Source organism: Aquarana catesbeiana, linkage group LG02 (genome assembly GCF_042186555.1).
Source record: "Aquarana catesbeiana isolate 2022-GZ linkage group LG02, ASM4218655v1, whole genome shotgun sequence".
NCBI lineage: Eukaryota > Metazoa > Chordata > Amphibia > Anura > Ranidae > Aquarana > Aquarana catesbeiana.
Genome location: NC_133325.1, coordinates 652,959,847 through 652,977,849, shown reverse-complemented (window position 1 = coordinate 652,977,849; position 18,003 = coordinate 652,959,847). Strand labels below are relative to the sequence as shown.

At 41.2% G+C, this 18,003-nt stretch overlaps 1 protein-coding gene across 9 annotated transcripts in view; it reads left to right on the top strand.

Annotated features, from left to right (window-relative positions):
• The window catches only part of TSPOAP1 (TSPO associated protein 1), a 381,255-nt gene that overhangs the window by 74,674 nt on the left and 288,578 nt on the right, over window positions 1-18,003 (top strand). For all 9 annotated transcript variants that reach the window (XM_073616534.1, XM_073616531.1, XM_073616535.1 and 6 more), the window contains exon 4: window positions 1,585-1,761. In XM_073616534.1, coding sequence (XP_073472635.1) covers window positions 1,585-1,761 — 177 coding nt within the window. The remainder of the gene's footprint in view (window positions 1-1,584; window positions 1,762-18,003) is intronic.

The window sequence follows — 18,003 nt, the reverse complement described above, 5'->3', positions numbered from 1 at the left end:
GATTGATCTTTACAGGGTACAAGTGTAAATGAGCCCTTAGAGATGAGACCATGTCTGAAGTATAACAGATGCTTCTCATTAGAAAGCCTTCCAACAGTTTCAGTTTTTGCAAGGGTTCGGATATTTGCTCTCACAATGTGTTGCTTTGGCTGCAACAAATTCAAAAAGTATTGCCACAAGTTCATTGATAAAGAAACTGGAGGTAATTAATACTAAATCTAAGTTGGTGTACATAGACAGGCCAGATTTATTGAGGAGTGGGAGGAGTGTTAACTTTGTGATTTTGTATTTGTATAATTATTTGCAAATGGACAGTGGATGGAGCCTAATGAGGATGCTGATAGACTAATTCCCCATCAGGTCCACCTTTCTTTTAATTATCAGTGGGCAGCAGCTGGCGGGTTCTATGTTACAAAGCCAGCAAGTAGCTATGGAATCCACCCACTGCTGTCAATTACAAAGCAGGCACACTTGACAGGTAGCTAGTATCTGAGTTCTCCATCAGGTCCAACTCCCTTGTGATTGTCAGTGGGCGCGTTCCATATCCATTATTGGGCTGACTAATGGCTGTGGAATCTGCTGAACGCCATCTGCTGTCAATCACAAAGGAGGTGGACTTAATGGGTAACTCCGCCTACCCCATGACAAAGCTCCCCAGCTGGTGCTCCTGTCTGTGTAACAGGCACATTAGCTGAGTGGGGAACTCAGTAACGCTAAGGCTCGGTTCACACTAGAAGCGGCACGACTTGCAGGTCGCCTCACCGAGGCGACCTGCACACGACTGCCACGGCGACTTGCAAAACTACTTCTGTATAGAAGTCTATGCAAGTCGCCCCCAAAGTAGTACAGGAACCTTTCTTCTAAGTCGGAGCGACTTGCGTCGCTCCGATTAGAACGGTTCCATTGTACAGAACGGGAGGTGACTTGTCAGGCGGCTAGGTCATCTGACAAGTCGCCCCCGTGTGAACCTGCTCTAAGACTCGATGGCGACTGCCTCCTGTGACAAATTTCACTTGCCTATTTCCAACAGGTAAATGAATCCCTCACAACCAGCAACCAATTTTGGTGTGGTGGCACAATGGAATTTTACAGGGAAGGTCTATTGATTGAATTCCAGGGACTGTCTTCTGATCTGACACCTTGACTTCATGGCTGAACTCTGCCAACTGACATCTTCCTGTCAAAAGAGACTGCTCTTACTGGCCACCGAGGTATTCTCATTGAACTCTGGAATGGCAGTTGCAGGGCGCATTAAGTCAAAGAAAATTAACAGAACAACAGAACAAAATTATTGATGTGCATTGGCTAATGAAATAATAGCAAGCATCTTGTGCTTGCTGTTAGGCAGGACTTTTACCTTTAAATGGTTTAAGGGGACCTAAAGTATAAAAACAAGCCTTTACAGTCCAGTGGGCAACACAACAAAACATCCAAAATGCAATAGAGATTACGTGTTCATTTTACACTAACTGGTTTCATTTTAAATCTAAATCTTTACTAGTCAAGTTTTTATATTTTAAACTGAATATTCAGACTCTTGTGTGTTCAGTGATTGGTTCTCTCTGACGGAACATTGGTTTATAGGTAAATACTCCAATACACTTAAAAGGAGCCAGCTTGGAGCTGTGCAAGAAGGCATTTGCACGTCAACGAGCAAAGGATATGCGTGAGCAGGCCAGTGCTCTGTTGGAGAAAGACAAGCAAATTGAAATATTGAAACAAGAATGTGAGGAACTACAGGCCAAACTATCTGCTGGAAGGGTACGTGCGTTAAAGTGTTTTAATGGGTGGTTTCGATCAGTATAGTTTTATTCAAAGATTTTATTGGTTGTGCATAAGGCCTCTTGCACATGGACGACAAAACCCATTCAACGTAAATTCCAGCATCTTTCCCAGAATTTTGTTTTGATTTATTGAACGCTATACTCAAGTTTATAACAGCCCTGGCTTAGTTCTGAGCCTTGTAATGCCATTCATGTCAATGGGAGGCTGTATGCTACACCTGGACTTCCCACATGGGGGAAAGATGCCAGAATTTACTTTGAAGGAGCTCAGTCGCCTGTCTGCAAGAACGCTAATAATATTTAAATGTGATGGAATGGAAGGGTTGATTCAGCAGTGCCAGGGTACAGTGAACACATTGCCAATATGATTCAGTTAAAGTAAAACTAAAGGCAAAACTTTTTTTATTTTGGATAGAGTAGGGAGGGTCAGATTTTTTTGCCATCTGTGTCCCATCGGGGAGATTTCCCATTGCTTCCCATTTCCCATTGCTTCCTGTCCCATAGCAAAACAGGAAGTCAGAGGTAATCCTTGGGTGTCACCAGGGTCACAGAACTAGTGTCCCTATTGGAAGAGTTCCCCTTCATTACGGTTTTGTTGTCGACTCAACATTTGGGATTTTCTTTTACTTTCATTTTAGATAAAAACTTTAAACATGACGAATAGAGAGGGTGGATTTGCCTAACGGGGGCTACAGACAGCAATAAAAACTAAAAGGTGTTCTAATCCCTCTCCACTCTATCCAAACCTTAGATACAAAAAAAATGCATTTTAGTTACACATTAACCTTTCCTGAGTAATTTGATCCCCTTTTTTTTTTTTTTCTTCAAACTGAAGCAGCAGTTAGGTTCTCTGTGGGCATCCTTCTACATAAGCCATATTCGCAATTGCAGTGACGCACAGTTGCCAGTTTGTCCATTTTCACAGGATGATATAATTTGGAGGGTTTTTTTTAATGGTCATTGAATACAAAATTCTTCATTAGATTTGTCTCTTTTATAAAAGAGTGCAAAGGATTTTATGTTGCTAGTTGTGGTGCTAGTGAGGTTTTTTTTATAATTGTGTCTGTTGCTAGGCATTTTTCTTAGATCACAGCAGGGCGATGCCAATATCACCAGCTGATCCAATTTTCCTTTCATCCTTGGCTATTTTTTGACAGGATGCAGGCAGGTGCAAGCCTTTAAAGATTTTTGAACAATGAGGAGACATAAAGATGTACGAGCAGTGATGAGACCCAAAAATATTTTATATAAAATAGAATTCAGTACACATCCAACAGCTGTTTATTTTGCATTTGGAGATGTGTATTGTATATCTTTCAGCTAACGAGCCCAGAGCACAGCAAGCTGTACTTGTCAGCCCCCTACTGGCATTTCAATAACCTCTAGACCTTACACAGAAGTCTTAGCATTAAAACCACAAAGTTGAAACAAAACAAAAGGTCATTAGGAAATCTAGTTTAGTGGAAATTGTTGCAAACAAACATGGTGAAATACCCTAAATTGTCATAAAAATTTAAGGTATCTGACTAATTACTGACCAACATAATTATGTACATCAGAAAGATGCATTTGGTATAATTATCTGAACTACAGAACAATTTAATTTTATCAACGCTGAATTTTATCAACACTGCTATGAAAAGTTCACTGTGTGTTTTTTGTGTATGTGTTATTTTCTAGCTGCATGCTCCCCTTTTCCATATTCATTTTTTGTTTGCAGTCTGAACCAGGACAATTCTTCCATTACCAAGAGCCCTTACGGATTCAATACAACACCCCCCATACAAGTTTGTGGCGTGGCCACGGGACGTTTCTAACCTCGGTTGAGTGTTTTGTTCAGGGAACTAAGGCTCACTATGTTTGGGATGGCCGAGAGGGGAGGGTTGAATAGAGGTTTTCTGGACCTTCTCCAGCCTTCACTGATGTTTGCGACTTGATCTTTGCAAAAAAACTTTTTTTTTTTTTATGTTCAGTTTTTCATTTACTTAACTTCTCCTTTATTGGCCCTTCCAGCAGAGCTTTTGCAAGTCAAGGCTGACCCAGACGGAAGATTTGTCATTTTTACATTACGAATTGTCTTTGTGATATTTACATTGGTAAATGTTTATATACCTCCACCGTTCTCCTTAGAGCTACTCTCCAAATTGTCCCTTATGCTCCTGTCTAGGCCCCCGGGCACCCTGCTTTACATGTGAGACTTTAATGCTTTTTGAACCCAACTGTGGACTGCTTGGGGGTAGATCTTTCACTTCCTTTACCAATTTGATAAAGGTATATGGCCATACTGAGATATGGCGGTGGAAGCATCCGAATGTCTGCCAGTACTCCTGTCATTTCTGTTTCCTTTCACACTATGTCCCATAGTAGACATGGCGTTTGCCTCAGATGTTACACTTCCTATTGTTTTGAAAGGATCTTATTTACCTAGAGGTGCATCTGACCATGCACCCCTTTCTGTAGACCTTCTCCTCCAATCGGGCTCGGGTCCCGCAATTTGGCGACTGAATTCCCAGTGGCTGGAGGATGAGGTGGTACAGGAGGAAAACAGAAAGGGTATTGTACATTATATTGGAATACGAATCTGGGCACAATTGATCCATTTACAGAATGGAAGCTTTGAAGACTACGCTAAGGGGCACTTTTATGTCAATTACAGGTGCTTTGCGTAAAAATACCCAACAGCATACTGAGGAACTAGAAAATACCATGCTGGCAGCAGAATCTGCATATGTGTCTGAAACCCCGACCCTAATACACGGAACACGTGTATACATCCGCAGAGAGTAGGAGCTTCGTTTGCTTGACCTCATACAAAAACGCATGCTCCATATTGCCCAAAAAACATTTGAACATGGTAACAAGGCTGGGCGCCTATTTAACCAGACCAGAATATTCCCCTATATCTATTGCCCGAATCTTGACTTTTCAGGGTCAGATTAGTGACATCCCTCAAGATATTGTGGAGACCTTTCTAACCTTTTACAAATAACTCTATGCTACTAGAGTACACTACTCTGAATCCCAACTAAGCGAATACCTAGCACAAATATCTCTTCCCTCTCTGTCAGTTGATACCCGAGGCGCCTCTTTCTTTCTCTGTTGAAGAAATAGCCCTGGCCCTTTCTCAGCTCCCAGCACGAAAGACACCAGGCCTGTATTTCTGCTTGAATGGTACACTCAGTTTAGATATTTTCTAAGCCCACTCCTTCTTTCTACATATAACAAGGTCCTAAAAGCCGGAATTCTTCCCCGCACTATGCGAGAGGCTCTGATTATCCTATTATTAAAACCCCATAAAGATCCTTTTAAATGTACCTCCTACTGCCCAATATCTCTCATCAATGTGGATGTTAAGATCCTAGCTAAAATTTTGGCCAACCGTCTGAATACTGTGGTTGTCAAATTGCTAAGGAGCGATCAGGGAGGCTTTATACCCGGTCGGTCCACAAGGATTAATCTATTCGCAAGTTGTTCCAAAATTTACAGTATCCCCATGATTGTTCTCCCCCTCGCGCTATCCTATCTGTATCCTACTATTCAGTAGGATACAAGTAAGGCCTTTGATAGTGTGGCAGCTTTACAGATTTGGCCCTCGTATTATAGCTTGGATAAGACTCCCTTTATATACTTTATCACCACTGACCCGTATACGAGTTAATTCTCATGTTACTAATTGCCTTCCCAAAAACTAGGGGCACTAGGTAGGGGTGTCCATTGTCACCCCTCCTATTCACCTTGGCTATGGAGCCTCTTGCTATACGTATTCGTTGTTTCCCTTTAACTAAAGGCCTCCCTATTGGTACCATAGAGGAGAGTGTTTCGCTTTACACGGATGACACCCTAGTTTATCTGGCTGACACTCACTACTCCTTAAAAACTCTTCTGTCTGAAATTAACACCTTTGGCAACTACTCTGGCTTCTGGGTTAATTGGGATCAATCTAATCTTTTATCTGCAGACTCAGACTAAGCAATGGATGGATCTGCCCCTGGACCTTATGGGAAGGGCCAATGTCCTTAAAATAATCCATTTACCCAAGTTACTATACATTTATGGCCAATTCCCCCTGCAAGATCCCCAAATCCATTTTTAAACGTATTGATACAATATGCACAGTGTTCCTATTGAACTGCCTCCCTCCTGGGGTGGCACTTGAAATGTTATGTCTCCCCACACACTGGGCGGGTTTAGCGTTTCCCAACTTTTATCTCTATTACTTGGCATCCCAACTGGTCCATATCCATGACTGGCTACACCCGGTTGCGGCCAACGCCTGCACCACTACAGAGGGGGCTATCGCCTCCTCCTTAGAAACCCTCCACAATGTTATATATAGGGGGCGTGTCCTGGCTCACCAAAGTTATGTACTTCCCTCTCCTTATTTCAATTGGTTGTTGTGAAACTTTCTAAAGACTCATGGTCGACCTCCCCCAATAACCCCAGGAACTATACTCCTTGCCCGACCCACAGATGATGCTCTACGAGGATTTAATATCTGTCACTTATACACCGCACAAAGTTTTAAGTCCTTTTTCCAATCGCATGCAAACTTTGATCTACCACGCACCTACTTGTTTTTTTCTTATTATTAGCTCCGACATGTTGTCCATGCGCAATTTGGTTCTCTGGACAAACCCCATTAGAGTTCCTTCACTGGAGAAAACATGCTCAGATCCCACCAAACTTATCTCCACATATTATGCTGCCCTCAACACAGACTGTAACCCTAGATTCTGGGTTGATCAGACGAAGTGGTCCTCCCTGGACATCCCTCTCTCACAGAGGCAGACTGGTCTGAATTTAGTGATACATATAAGTCCTCAGTTATATCCTCTCGAGACCGCATTATCCAGCTTAAGATTTTTCATCATTCTCACCTTACTCCTGCCAAGTTATATAAAATGGGGTTGTCCCCCATCTGCAGAATATTTTAGAGGATGTGGCCAAGCTGCTGACTTCATACACTGCTTCTGGACCTGCCCCATGTTTAGGACTTTTGTATAGATGTAGGTTCCTTTGTTTCCTCTGCACTAGGTTTGCCAAATATCATGCATCCCAAGAACTGCCTTCTAGTCATTTTTGGTGACCTGTCTATCCCCGCTCATGCTAAGAAACTACTCCGCATCATATATTTTTATGTTAAGAAGTCCATATTACTATCATGGAAGGGACTGCAGTCCCCAACAAGACATACATGGCTGAAACAAATTGATGACTCTCTACCATTATATATACTCCAATTTGAGACCCGAAAAAGAGCTAAAACATTTAGTAAAATTTGGGGTAGATAGCTAGCCTTCTGACTCTTACCCCAGTGTCAGTCTGCTAGCTATATCATTCTTTGGTTGTGCTAACCACCTTATTCATTTTGATTCAAATTTACTAGACTGGAACCATCATACCTGTATAGTGCCTCGTCGTCATATATTCAATAACCACAAGAGACGTGTGTGATGATATTTGCATATTATTGTTTAATGCTTGTTGAGTGCATAGTCCCTTTCTGTGCGCTGAGATGGGGAACAAAGTGTTTTTTCTTTGTAAGTTTGTCTTTAAACTCAATAAAAATATCTTAAAAAAACAAAAACAAAAAACACTGGTATGTGCTTGTACCACAAAGTACTACCACTTGGGTGATTTTGCTAACTTACTACCTTTTTGTGGGACCCGACAGGTTTTAATGAGGAACTGCACTTTTGTTGGGAAAAAAACATTTCCCTCTAGGGTGATCAATCTACATTGCAGCGATTTTAACAAACTTTGTTGCAGAGTCATCTTTTGTCATTATGAGGAAATAGCCGTTTATTTATGTCCATGTGCAAAGTGAATGTGAATGGGAGTGAGGGAGTGACTGTATAACTATCAATCAGCTGTTACACTTGCAAGAAAAGTGGCAGGGTCTGACTTGTATCTTAGTGCAGAATTCTAGGAAAATTAGTAAGCCAATCACACAAGCAGCAAATTACATTTGGGGGGGGGGTGTGAGGGCGAGTGTGTTCACCATCTGTGTACAGATTGCCTCCAAGTTGTTATATTGCATTGCATTTTACAGAAATTTGCAGTGCTATAGATTGAAAAGGAAAGGTCATTTTTTAACTGCTAGCCGACCAGCTGCCGCAGTTATACTGCGTCAGGTTGGCATGGCTGCGCAAATCGCCATAGGTATACGCCAGCTCTTTAAGACGCTATTGCAGGCACACACGTGCCCCCGCAGTGTGTCCCCGGAGCCGATGTGCATGCCCGGCGGGCGCGATCACTCGTGACAGAACGGGGATGTGTGTGTGTATGTAAACGCACAAATCCCATTTCTGTCAGGGGAGAGGAGACAGATTGTGTGTTCCGACAAACTAGGAACAACTATCCGTCTCCTCCTCTAGTCACTCATCCCCCCACAGTTAGAACACACAGTGAGGAAACACATTTAACCCCTTGATCGCCCCCAGTGTTAACTCCTTCCCTGCCAGTGACATTTACACAGTAATCAGTGGATATTTTTAGGTCTGATCGCTGTATAAATGTCAGTGGTCCCAAAAAAGTGTCAAGTGTCCGATCTGTCCGCCGCATTGTCACAATCCTGATAAAAAATCTCAGCTCGCCTCCTTTACTAGTAAAAAAAAAATAATAATAAAAATGGCATAAATCTATCCCCTATTTTGTAGATGCTATAACTTTTGCGCAAATCAATCAATATATGTTTATTGCGATTTTTTTTTTTTTTTTTGCCAAAAATACCTAGAAGAATAGTTGTTGGCCTAAACTGATGAAGAAATCATTTTTTTTTTAAATTTTTTTTGGGGATATTTATTATAGTAAAAAGTACAAAATATTGTGTTTTTTTTTTCTTTCAAAATTGTCGCTCTTTTTTTGTTTATAGTGCAAAAAATAGCGTGATCAAATACCACCAAAAGAAAGCTCTATTTGTGGGAAAAAAGACATAAATTTTGTTTGGGTACAATGTCGCACGACCGCGCAATTATCAGTTAAAGCGATGCAGTGTTGTATCGCAAAAAAATGGCCTGGTCAGGAAGGGGGCAAATCCTTCCAAGGGCTGAAGTGGTTCAGAACACTCAGTTACAGTATTTCCCTGATGCTCCTTGTTACTTAATCCCTGCAGTATGCAAATGCTGATATTTGGAAAAGTCTGCACTGAGAAGTCCCTGGCATATATCCTACCTTTTATTCAATCTCCGACACTTTTTCTAATAATGGCATAAAATCTACATGTATTCAGACTTCTAAGGTATACCTTTCTTTGTACCTGGACACTGCAGGTGACTTTTTAATGTGGACAGATAAAAGGCCTCATACACACAAGATTATAAAAATAAGCAGCATTTTTTCTGGCAAAATTTGGCAGATAAAACGCCTACAATTTCACCATACGTATCTGCATAAAAACACACGTTTATGCGCATGTGGCATTTGAGAGCAAATGCATTCTACTGGCCAGAATATTAATTTATTCTGGTCATTGGAATACATTTCCGCGCATAAATGTGCACGTACGCACACTTTTTCTGTTCAAAAGCTTCTCTCAGAACACACCTTTTTGTTGTTTTTTTTTTTTTTAAAACATGTTCTGCCTGTAAACGCTCCTCTTTAAATATGCCTGTAAATACCTATGTGTGCATGACCGCATAGGCTAACATAAAGGTGCTTTTACAGATATAAAAAAAACGCAGACTGCCTGTAAGTGGTGTTTTTTAAGCTCCATGTGCATAAGGCTTTAATTTTGAACTATTAACCACTTACCAACCCACCCACGGTAATTTTACTACAGGGAGGAGGCATGCACAGGCACAATCATGTACCTGTACGTCGGGAGCAGCACATGCGTATAAGCGCACCCCCAGGGCATGCAGTCATTCACTTCCATGACTGCTGTGTCTATCAGACACAGCGGATCATGATGCTCGGTATCCGCCTCTATGAACTGTTGGAGTATCATCTGATCGCTATGCCCAATCATAGCGATCACATGAGAACAATGTAAACAAACTGCCATGAATGGATTTCCATTCATGAACAACTTGCTTAAATCACACATACCAAGTGAAGTGAACAGCATTAGATGATACACAGAGATGAAACAAATCTCCCTACATAAGTTTTACAGGTATATCTGCTGTCTTCAGCTTTATGTACTGTTTAGAAAGTGTAGATTGTGTTAGAATTTTCTTTTTTTTTTTTTTTTTTAATTGTTTATTTAACAATGTAATGTAATTAGCTAAATAGTGAGAAATCCAACTAGGTAATAAAGGAATAAAGATTTTTATATGTACGGTTTGGTTGCAATGGTAAATACTCTCGCTATCTTTATGGGGTACATAAGCAATACAGAGGCACGAAAATGGAAGAGCCATAGTCAACATTTAGTGAAAGCAGTAAAGACCTAAAGATAAATTTTCTGTACAAGACCGCTGTCTCTCAATTAGAACTGTATGTTTCAGAGCTATATTCAGATTCGTCCCATGACTGCCATATTTGTGAAAATTTTGGGATTGAATCATCAACTACGGCGGATAGATGTTCCATTCTCCGTATATACATTAAGATGGAGAGGGTTTGCGTGAGAGTGGGAGAGGAGGTAGAGAGCCAAAGTTTGGGAATGGTTCTTTTAGCCATTAATAATATGAAGGACATCAGTTTTCTTTTAGATTTGTGGATACCTGGAACAGGTAGTTCCAGTATGTAATGCATAGGGTTTAGGGGGATGGGGACCCCTAACAGCTTCTCCAGAACCGTTTGAATTTGGGCCCAGAATTGGGTGACTAGAGGGCATTCCCAGAAAATGTGATATTTTGAGCCCACAGCTTTATTACTTCTCCAACACATTTTTGAGGTTGTCGGGTTGTATGCGTGTAGGCGTTCTGGAGTTTTGTAAGCAGATTCTTTGTGTGCGACACAGCGGGAAATTCTGGAGGTGGATTCCCAGATACTCTCCCAATCTAACAGAGAAATGTCATGTTGGAGTAACTGAGTCCATTTCTTCATGTAATGGTGACTATCTACCTTCAAGGGGTTAGCTTCATGTAAAATTCTATATATGGTAGAAATTAATTGGGGCTCATAGGGGCCTTTGGCGCATAGCATTTCGAAGTGTAATGGTTTGTCCAGGGAGAGGGTGGTGGATTTGGTAGCGAAGAAATGTCTAAACTGTAAATAGGAATAGAAAAGTGTTTTAGGAATTTGGTATTGCTTTTGTAGGTCAACGAAGGGTAGTAGGTGTCTCATAGCTGGATTAACAAGATGCCTCAGCTGAAAAATCCTGACCCCAGTCCAATGCAGCATACGATCATAGGACATGCTATCAGGAATGTCCGGGTTGAAGAGGACATTTGTAAGAGGTGAGCATGGAGAAGATACTGAATATCGATCAGAGCATCTTTTCCAGATTGCTAGGGTGGAGAATATTGGAGCCAGGCATAAACCTCTCAGCTGGGGCATGTGCTTGTCACCAGACGGCCAGAGCATGTAACACGGATGGACCGGTGAGGTAACGCTCATTTCGATCTCGGCCCATCTGTTGGGAGCTTTCCTGTGAGTCCAGGAAGTGAGGACCCTTAAGTGAGAAGCTTAATAATATTTGATAAAATCAGGGGCTCCTGAACCTCCCCTATTTTTACGTGCCATGACCACTGATCCCGCCACCCGATGGGATGCGTTGTTCCATATAAAGCAGAGGTTTTTTTTATATTCTCTCTTTTATTATTGTAATTTAAAAAAACACACAAATACACAGTAAATAACAAATTTCTATGTTTAAGTTACATTCTTGCATCGTTTCATTTGATTTGAAAAAAATCAAATGATCTCTTCCTTATTGTGCATCCACTCTGCTATCCGAGAGATACAAATTGCCTGATAATTTTTCTTAAAGTCAGGGAGCTGCTAGCCCCCTCTGTCTTTTTTTTTTTTTTTTTCTTCACTAACATTGCATATGAAATCCTAGGGCGTTTGTATGCCTATATATACCATAGATCTTAATTTCCTGAAATATTCCTGGGGTAGTGTTATTGGAATCATTTGAAATATATATGTGAATTATGTCAAGATGTTCATTTTCAATGCGTTTATTCTGCTTATCCAGGAGAGGGGTTTATGTCGCAAATAGATCAGTTGCTCCTTAATCTTGTTGAGCATTGGGATATAATTAGCCTTGTACAAAGTCGCTAAAGATGCAGTTAACTTTATTCCCAAGTATCCCAGTTCCTCCCTGCACCATACACAGGGGAGTTTAGGTTGGATTGCCTGCTGTTCTTCCCTTGGGGTAGTTATATTCAGAATTTCTGATTTAGACATATTAATTTTAAAGTTTGTCACCTTCCCATATCGACCCAACTCCTCTAGCACACTTGGGATTGCTATCCTGGGATTGAAAAAATAAAATAGATCATCCACTTATCCAGCCACCCTATACTGGATCCTTTCCTTCCTTCAAAATAAGAATTATAGAAGTCAGCAGTGACTCCTCCCGTAAGTTCTCTCCTTCTGCTAGCGTATTCAGGTAATCACATAATTTAGGAATCAAGAGCTTTTGGAATCTTTTATAATATAAAATAGAGTACCCGTCGGGGCCTGGTCTCTTCCCCAGGGCCATATTTTTTATTGCTCTCAGCACTTCTTCCTGTGTAATCAGAGCCTCTAGTTGTTCCAACTCCTCCTTAGGCACTGTGGGAAGGTCTAGACCCCGCAGGTTCTCTTGAACTTCCAAATTCTCCCCTCGTCCATCCCCCGTCCTTCCCCTTCGGTCTCACGTTATACAGCAAACTGTATTATGAGTGGAATACCTTGGCTGTTTCAGGGGATGACTGCACCAGCTCCACTTTGTCGTCTTTAATTTGAGGGATAAAGGATGCATTTTTTTTTTCCCCTTACTGTTCTAGCCAACCATTTCCCGGATTTATTACCATTGATACCTCTCTTGATTAACTGTGAAAATGTGCATGTGAAATGCGCGTTTTTTTCTCCTGTTCTAGTAATTCTGCTAGCTCATCTTTTTTTTACTGTTGGTTCTTGTTTCTCTGGGATATCCTTGGATCTCGTCATTTGTTCTAAATCCTGTATCTCCCTATAAAGGGTGCTTATTTTCTTCCCTCTCTTCTCTCTTCCTTCCTGCTCCCACCCCTATTAATGTTCCCCTTATGTAAGCCTTATGTGATTCCCACAGAATGGACCGCGGGATTTCTGATATATCATTAACCCCTTCCCAACCAATCGCCGCAGTTGTACTGAGGCAGGTTGGCTCCCCTGGGTGAAACGGCGTTACCTTACATCACCTTTTGACCACTAGGAGGCATGCGTCCGAGGCGCGACGCCAGAGCCGATGCGCGGGCACCCGCGATCGCTCCACACAGAGACAGAACGGAGATCTGTCAATGTAAACAGACAGATCTCCGTGCTGTCAGGGGTGAGGAGAGCGATCTGTTGTTCATACTAACAATGTATGAACAATGATCGGTCTACTTACTCAGGCAGTCCTATCCCCCCACAGTTAGAATCACTCCCTAGGACACACGATTAACCCCTTGACACCCCCTACTGATAACCCCTTCCCTGCCAGTGACATTTACACAGTAATCGGTGCATTTTTATAGAACTGATCGCTGTATAAATGCCAATGGTCCCAAAAATATGCCAGAAGTGTCCGATCTGTCCGCCATAATATCGCAGTCCCTATTAAAAATCGCTGATCTCCGCACATTACTAGTAAAAAAAAAATGAATAAAAATGCCATAAATTTTTCCCCTATTTTGTAGATGCTATAACTTTTGCGCAAACCAATCAATATACGCTTATCCTGATTTATATTACCAAAAATATGTAGGAGAATGCATATTGGCCTAAACTGAGGAAAAAAATAGCTTTTTTTTAAAAAAAATGTGGATATTTATTATAGCAAAAAGTACAAAATGTGTTTTTTTTTTTTTTTTTTTTTTTTTCAAAATTGTCGCTCTTTTTCTGTTTATAGCGAAAAAAATAACCACCAAACGAAAGCTCTATTTGTGGGGAAAAAAAGGGCGTAAATTTTGTTTGGGTACAATGTCGCACGACTGCACAATTGTCAGTTAAAGCGATGCAGTGCCGTATGGCCTGGTCATTTAGCTGCCAAACATAGAAAAAAAAAAACCTTCTAGCTCCTGCTCTATCTTCTTAATCATCTCAGGATCCTGAATAAGGGAGTCATTTTGTTTCCAATTCTTTCCCGAAGGGGGGCCTGCCAGTATTTCTAATTGGATCACTACCGGGGCATGGTCCTAGAGAGTAATTGTTTTACTATCAGCATTTTTAAGCAAGGGTAGCAATTGGTGTTCTATTAACCACTTCGGCCCCGGAGGATTTGGCTGCTCAATGACCAGAGCACTTTTTACAATTTGGCACTGCGCTGCTTTAACTGGTAATTGCGCGGTCATGCAATGCTGTACCCAAACAAAATTTGCGTCCTTTTTTCCCACAAATAGAGCTTTCTTTTGATGGTATTTGATTGCCTCTGCGATTTTTATTTTTTGCGTTATATTTATATTTTCTACTTTTTGTTAGAAAAAAAAAAATCCAATAAACTCCACTTTAGTCACACATTTTAGGCCAAAAAGTATTCAGCCACGTCTTTGGTAAAAAAAAATGTCAATAAGCGTATATTTATTTGTGCAAAAGTTATAGCGTCTACAAACTAGGGTACATTTTCTCGAATTTACACAGCTTTTCGTTTGCCTTTCTAATTTCTTGAGGTGCTAAAATGGCAGGGCAATACAAACCCCCCCCCCCCAAATGACCCCATTTTGGAAAGTAGACACCCCAACCTATTTGCTGGGAGGCATGTTGAGTATTTTGCAGATCTCGCTTTTTGTCACAAAGTTTTGGGAAATTGAAGAAAGAAATACATTTTTCTTTCTACATTTTCAAAAATAAATGAGAGCTGCTAAATACTCGCCATGCTTCTTAGCAAATACCTTTGGGTGTCTACTTTCCAAAATAGGGTCATTTGGGGGGGGGGGGGTTGTGCTATGTGGACACCTCAGGGCCTCCGTAACCGTGATGGGTAGTGAGGAGTAAAATCACAGTTTTAGAAAGCCTGAAGGCGGTGATTGGTTTTTGGGGTCCTGTATGCGGCTAGGCTCCCAAAAAATCTCACACATGTGGTACCCCCGTACTTAAGAGAAGCAGCAGAATGTATTTTGGGGTGTAATTCCACATATAACCATGCCATGTTTGAACAATATATCATTTAGTGACAACTTTGTGTAAAAAACGAAAAAAAAAAATTAATTTTCTCGAAACTTGTGGCAAAATATCAAATATTCCATGGCCCCACCTTGCGCCTCAGCAAAAAAGCTTGAAGTGTCTTCTTTCCAAAATGGGGTCATTTGAGGAAGGGGGGGGGGGGTTGTGCTATCTTGACATTTCAGGGCCTCCGAAACTGTGATGGGTAGTGAGGAAGTGAAATCACCAATTTATGCCTTTAGAAAGCCTGAAGGTGGTGATTGGTTTTCAGGGTCCTGTACATGGCTAGACTCACACATGTGGTATCCCTGTACTCAGGAGAAGCAACAGAATGTATTTTGGGGTGTAATTCCACATATGCCCATGGCATGTTTGAGTAATATATCATTTAGTGACAACTTTGTGCAAAAAAAAAAAATTTGTAATTTTCCTGAAACTTGTGGCAAAATATAAAATATTCCATGGACTCAACATGCCTATCAGCAAATAGCTTGGGGTGTCTACTTTCCAAAAAGGGGTCATTTGGGGGGGGGGGGGTTGAACTGCCCTGGAATTTTATGAACAACATTAGAAGCTTATGTCACACATCACTGACTCTTCTAACCACTTCTGCCTTTTTGTTTACATGAAATTTTTTTTTTTTTGCTAGAAAATTACTTTGAACCCCAAACATTATATGTATATTTTTTAAAGCAAAGGCCTTACAGATTGCATGGTGCAATTGCTGTTTACATATGACACTAGACCGATGCTTGCGTTCGCCTTTGTGCGTGAGCACGGGGGGACAGGAGTGCTTTTTTTAAAAAAAATTTTATTATTTATTTTGCTTTTTGGTTTTATTTTTAAACGGTTCTTTTCATTTTTTTTATTTTTTTTATCATTTTTGTTGTTATCTCAGGGAATGTAAATATCCCCTATGATAGCAATAGGTAGTGACAGGTACTCTTTTTTTGAAAAAATTGGGGTCTATTAGACCCTAGATCTCAAAGCATCTGACCACGTCAACACTGGTGTGATAAAATGCTTTCCCTATTTCCCAGTGGCGCTGTTTATATCATGAAATGCTTGTAGCTTCCGGTTTCTTAGATCAGCTGGCAGAACCACCGGTTTCATTATCGAGTTTCCTGTTGGGACAGGAGAGCCCAAGAAAACCATGAAAGATGGTGGGGGGGGGGTCATACCCCCCACTGCTTGTAGAAGCTGTCTAGAGGCCAATTAGCCACTAGGATTGCTTTTACATGAAAGCTGACCGCTGGCTCAAAAGAATGATACCAAGATGATACCTAAACCTGCAGGCATCATTCTGGTATAACCACTCAAAGTCCAGTAACATACCAGTACGTTGCTGGTCCTTGTTGGGCATATATTGTAATGTTTTTTTCATGCAGCCTATGGGCTGAACGAAAAAAAGAGATTGATCAGTGGGTATGCCCACCATTAGAATACCGCCCTTCATCCACCCACTTCTAATGATGGGCATACATGCACCATTTTTTTTTTTAACTGTGGTGGTGAAATCACCTCCTACAGCGCCGGAGTCACTGATTTTCGTATCGTGAGAGCAAACGCTGTTGCTGTCAAGATAAATCAGTGCTGCAGCTGAATGGCATACCTGAAAAGCAAACAATGGTAAAGATAAAACATTAACTCAATAAAACAACTTGATTTTTAAACGCAATCTGTGTCTAAAAATATATGCCGAAGCATGGGAGTAATCCGCCCCTAATGTTAGGAGCAAATCACTCCTCCATATATGCTCTCTTTTTTTTAACTGTGGTGGTGAAATCACCACTGTCAGAATAAATAAACCCATGCTGCAGCTGAATTGCGTACCTGCTAAGCAAATGATGGTTAACAATAAAACAAAGTAACATTACAATAAAACAGTAAGACATACCATACCTGCAAACCAAATACAATAAAACAGTAAAAATAAAACATCACAGTTCTAAAATACAGTAACAATAGAGAGAGAGAACAATAGATATACAGTAGAACAATAGCGAGCGGACAATAGAGCGAGAACAATAGAAAGAGAATAAAAATAAAACCACAACTATTTTTGGCTTTTTTTTTTTTGTGTTTTTTGTGTTTTTTTTTTTTTTTTCGCTTTTCTATTAACTGTAAACGTTCCAGATCAGGGTCTCTCAAAATGTGATGGCCATCTCATCATTCGAGACCCTGTGTAAGCGTGCCTAGGATTGTGCAATGCTGTACCCTACGCTAATACTCCACTAGTGTAAAAATCAAGTGACATAAAATCAACTGTTTCCACCTGAATTCCAGGTTGGCCACTGAATGGGGGAAGTACAGGTGCTGCAGAAGTAGTGGGCTCCCAATTTGGATTGGCAAATGCAGCAGGAAGGGCACTATGGGCTCGACATGCCTGTCTTTGTCTTCTTGGTGGCTGCGGGACACTAATTGTGCTAGCCACCTCACCAGCTTGAACTGCACTTATGGGACTCCCCACGTCACCACATGATACTGCAGTGCTGGATGTACGACCATGATGTACTAGGCCGCTGGTGCTTGCCAGTTCACCAGAAAGATGAGCGGCACTAGTACTTGCTCTCTGCTCCATACGAGAGCCCTGCAGTTCTTGCAGCTCAACAACAGCAGAACAACGAGGTCGGGTATGCCTGACCTTGGCAGGGACCACTACTCTGTCATCAGCTATCTGTCAGGGTTCCGTTGCTGTCCACGGGTTCGTATTTTGAGCCTGAATCTGACAGATGGGTGAGTACCTCTTCACTCTCATCTGCCATTCTCAGAATCGTTTAGGCCTCTTCACTAGTGTACCTTCGATTGGACATATTGGCCTCTAAATTTACTGGTACACTAGTGAGACTCGCAGGAAAAAGAGCACTTGACTGTCAGCGACTGCTTCCAACACTACCAAAAAAACCTGTTAGCGGTCGCAGGGATTAGGCCTGACTCTGCGAATGCTGCAGTTATGTGTGTTGTGTTTTGTAAGTGACAGTAATCGATTGATACTGCA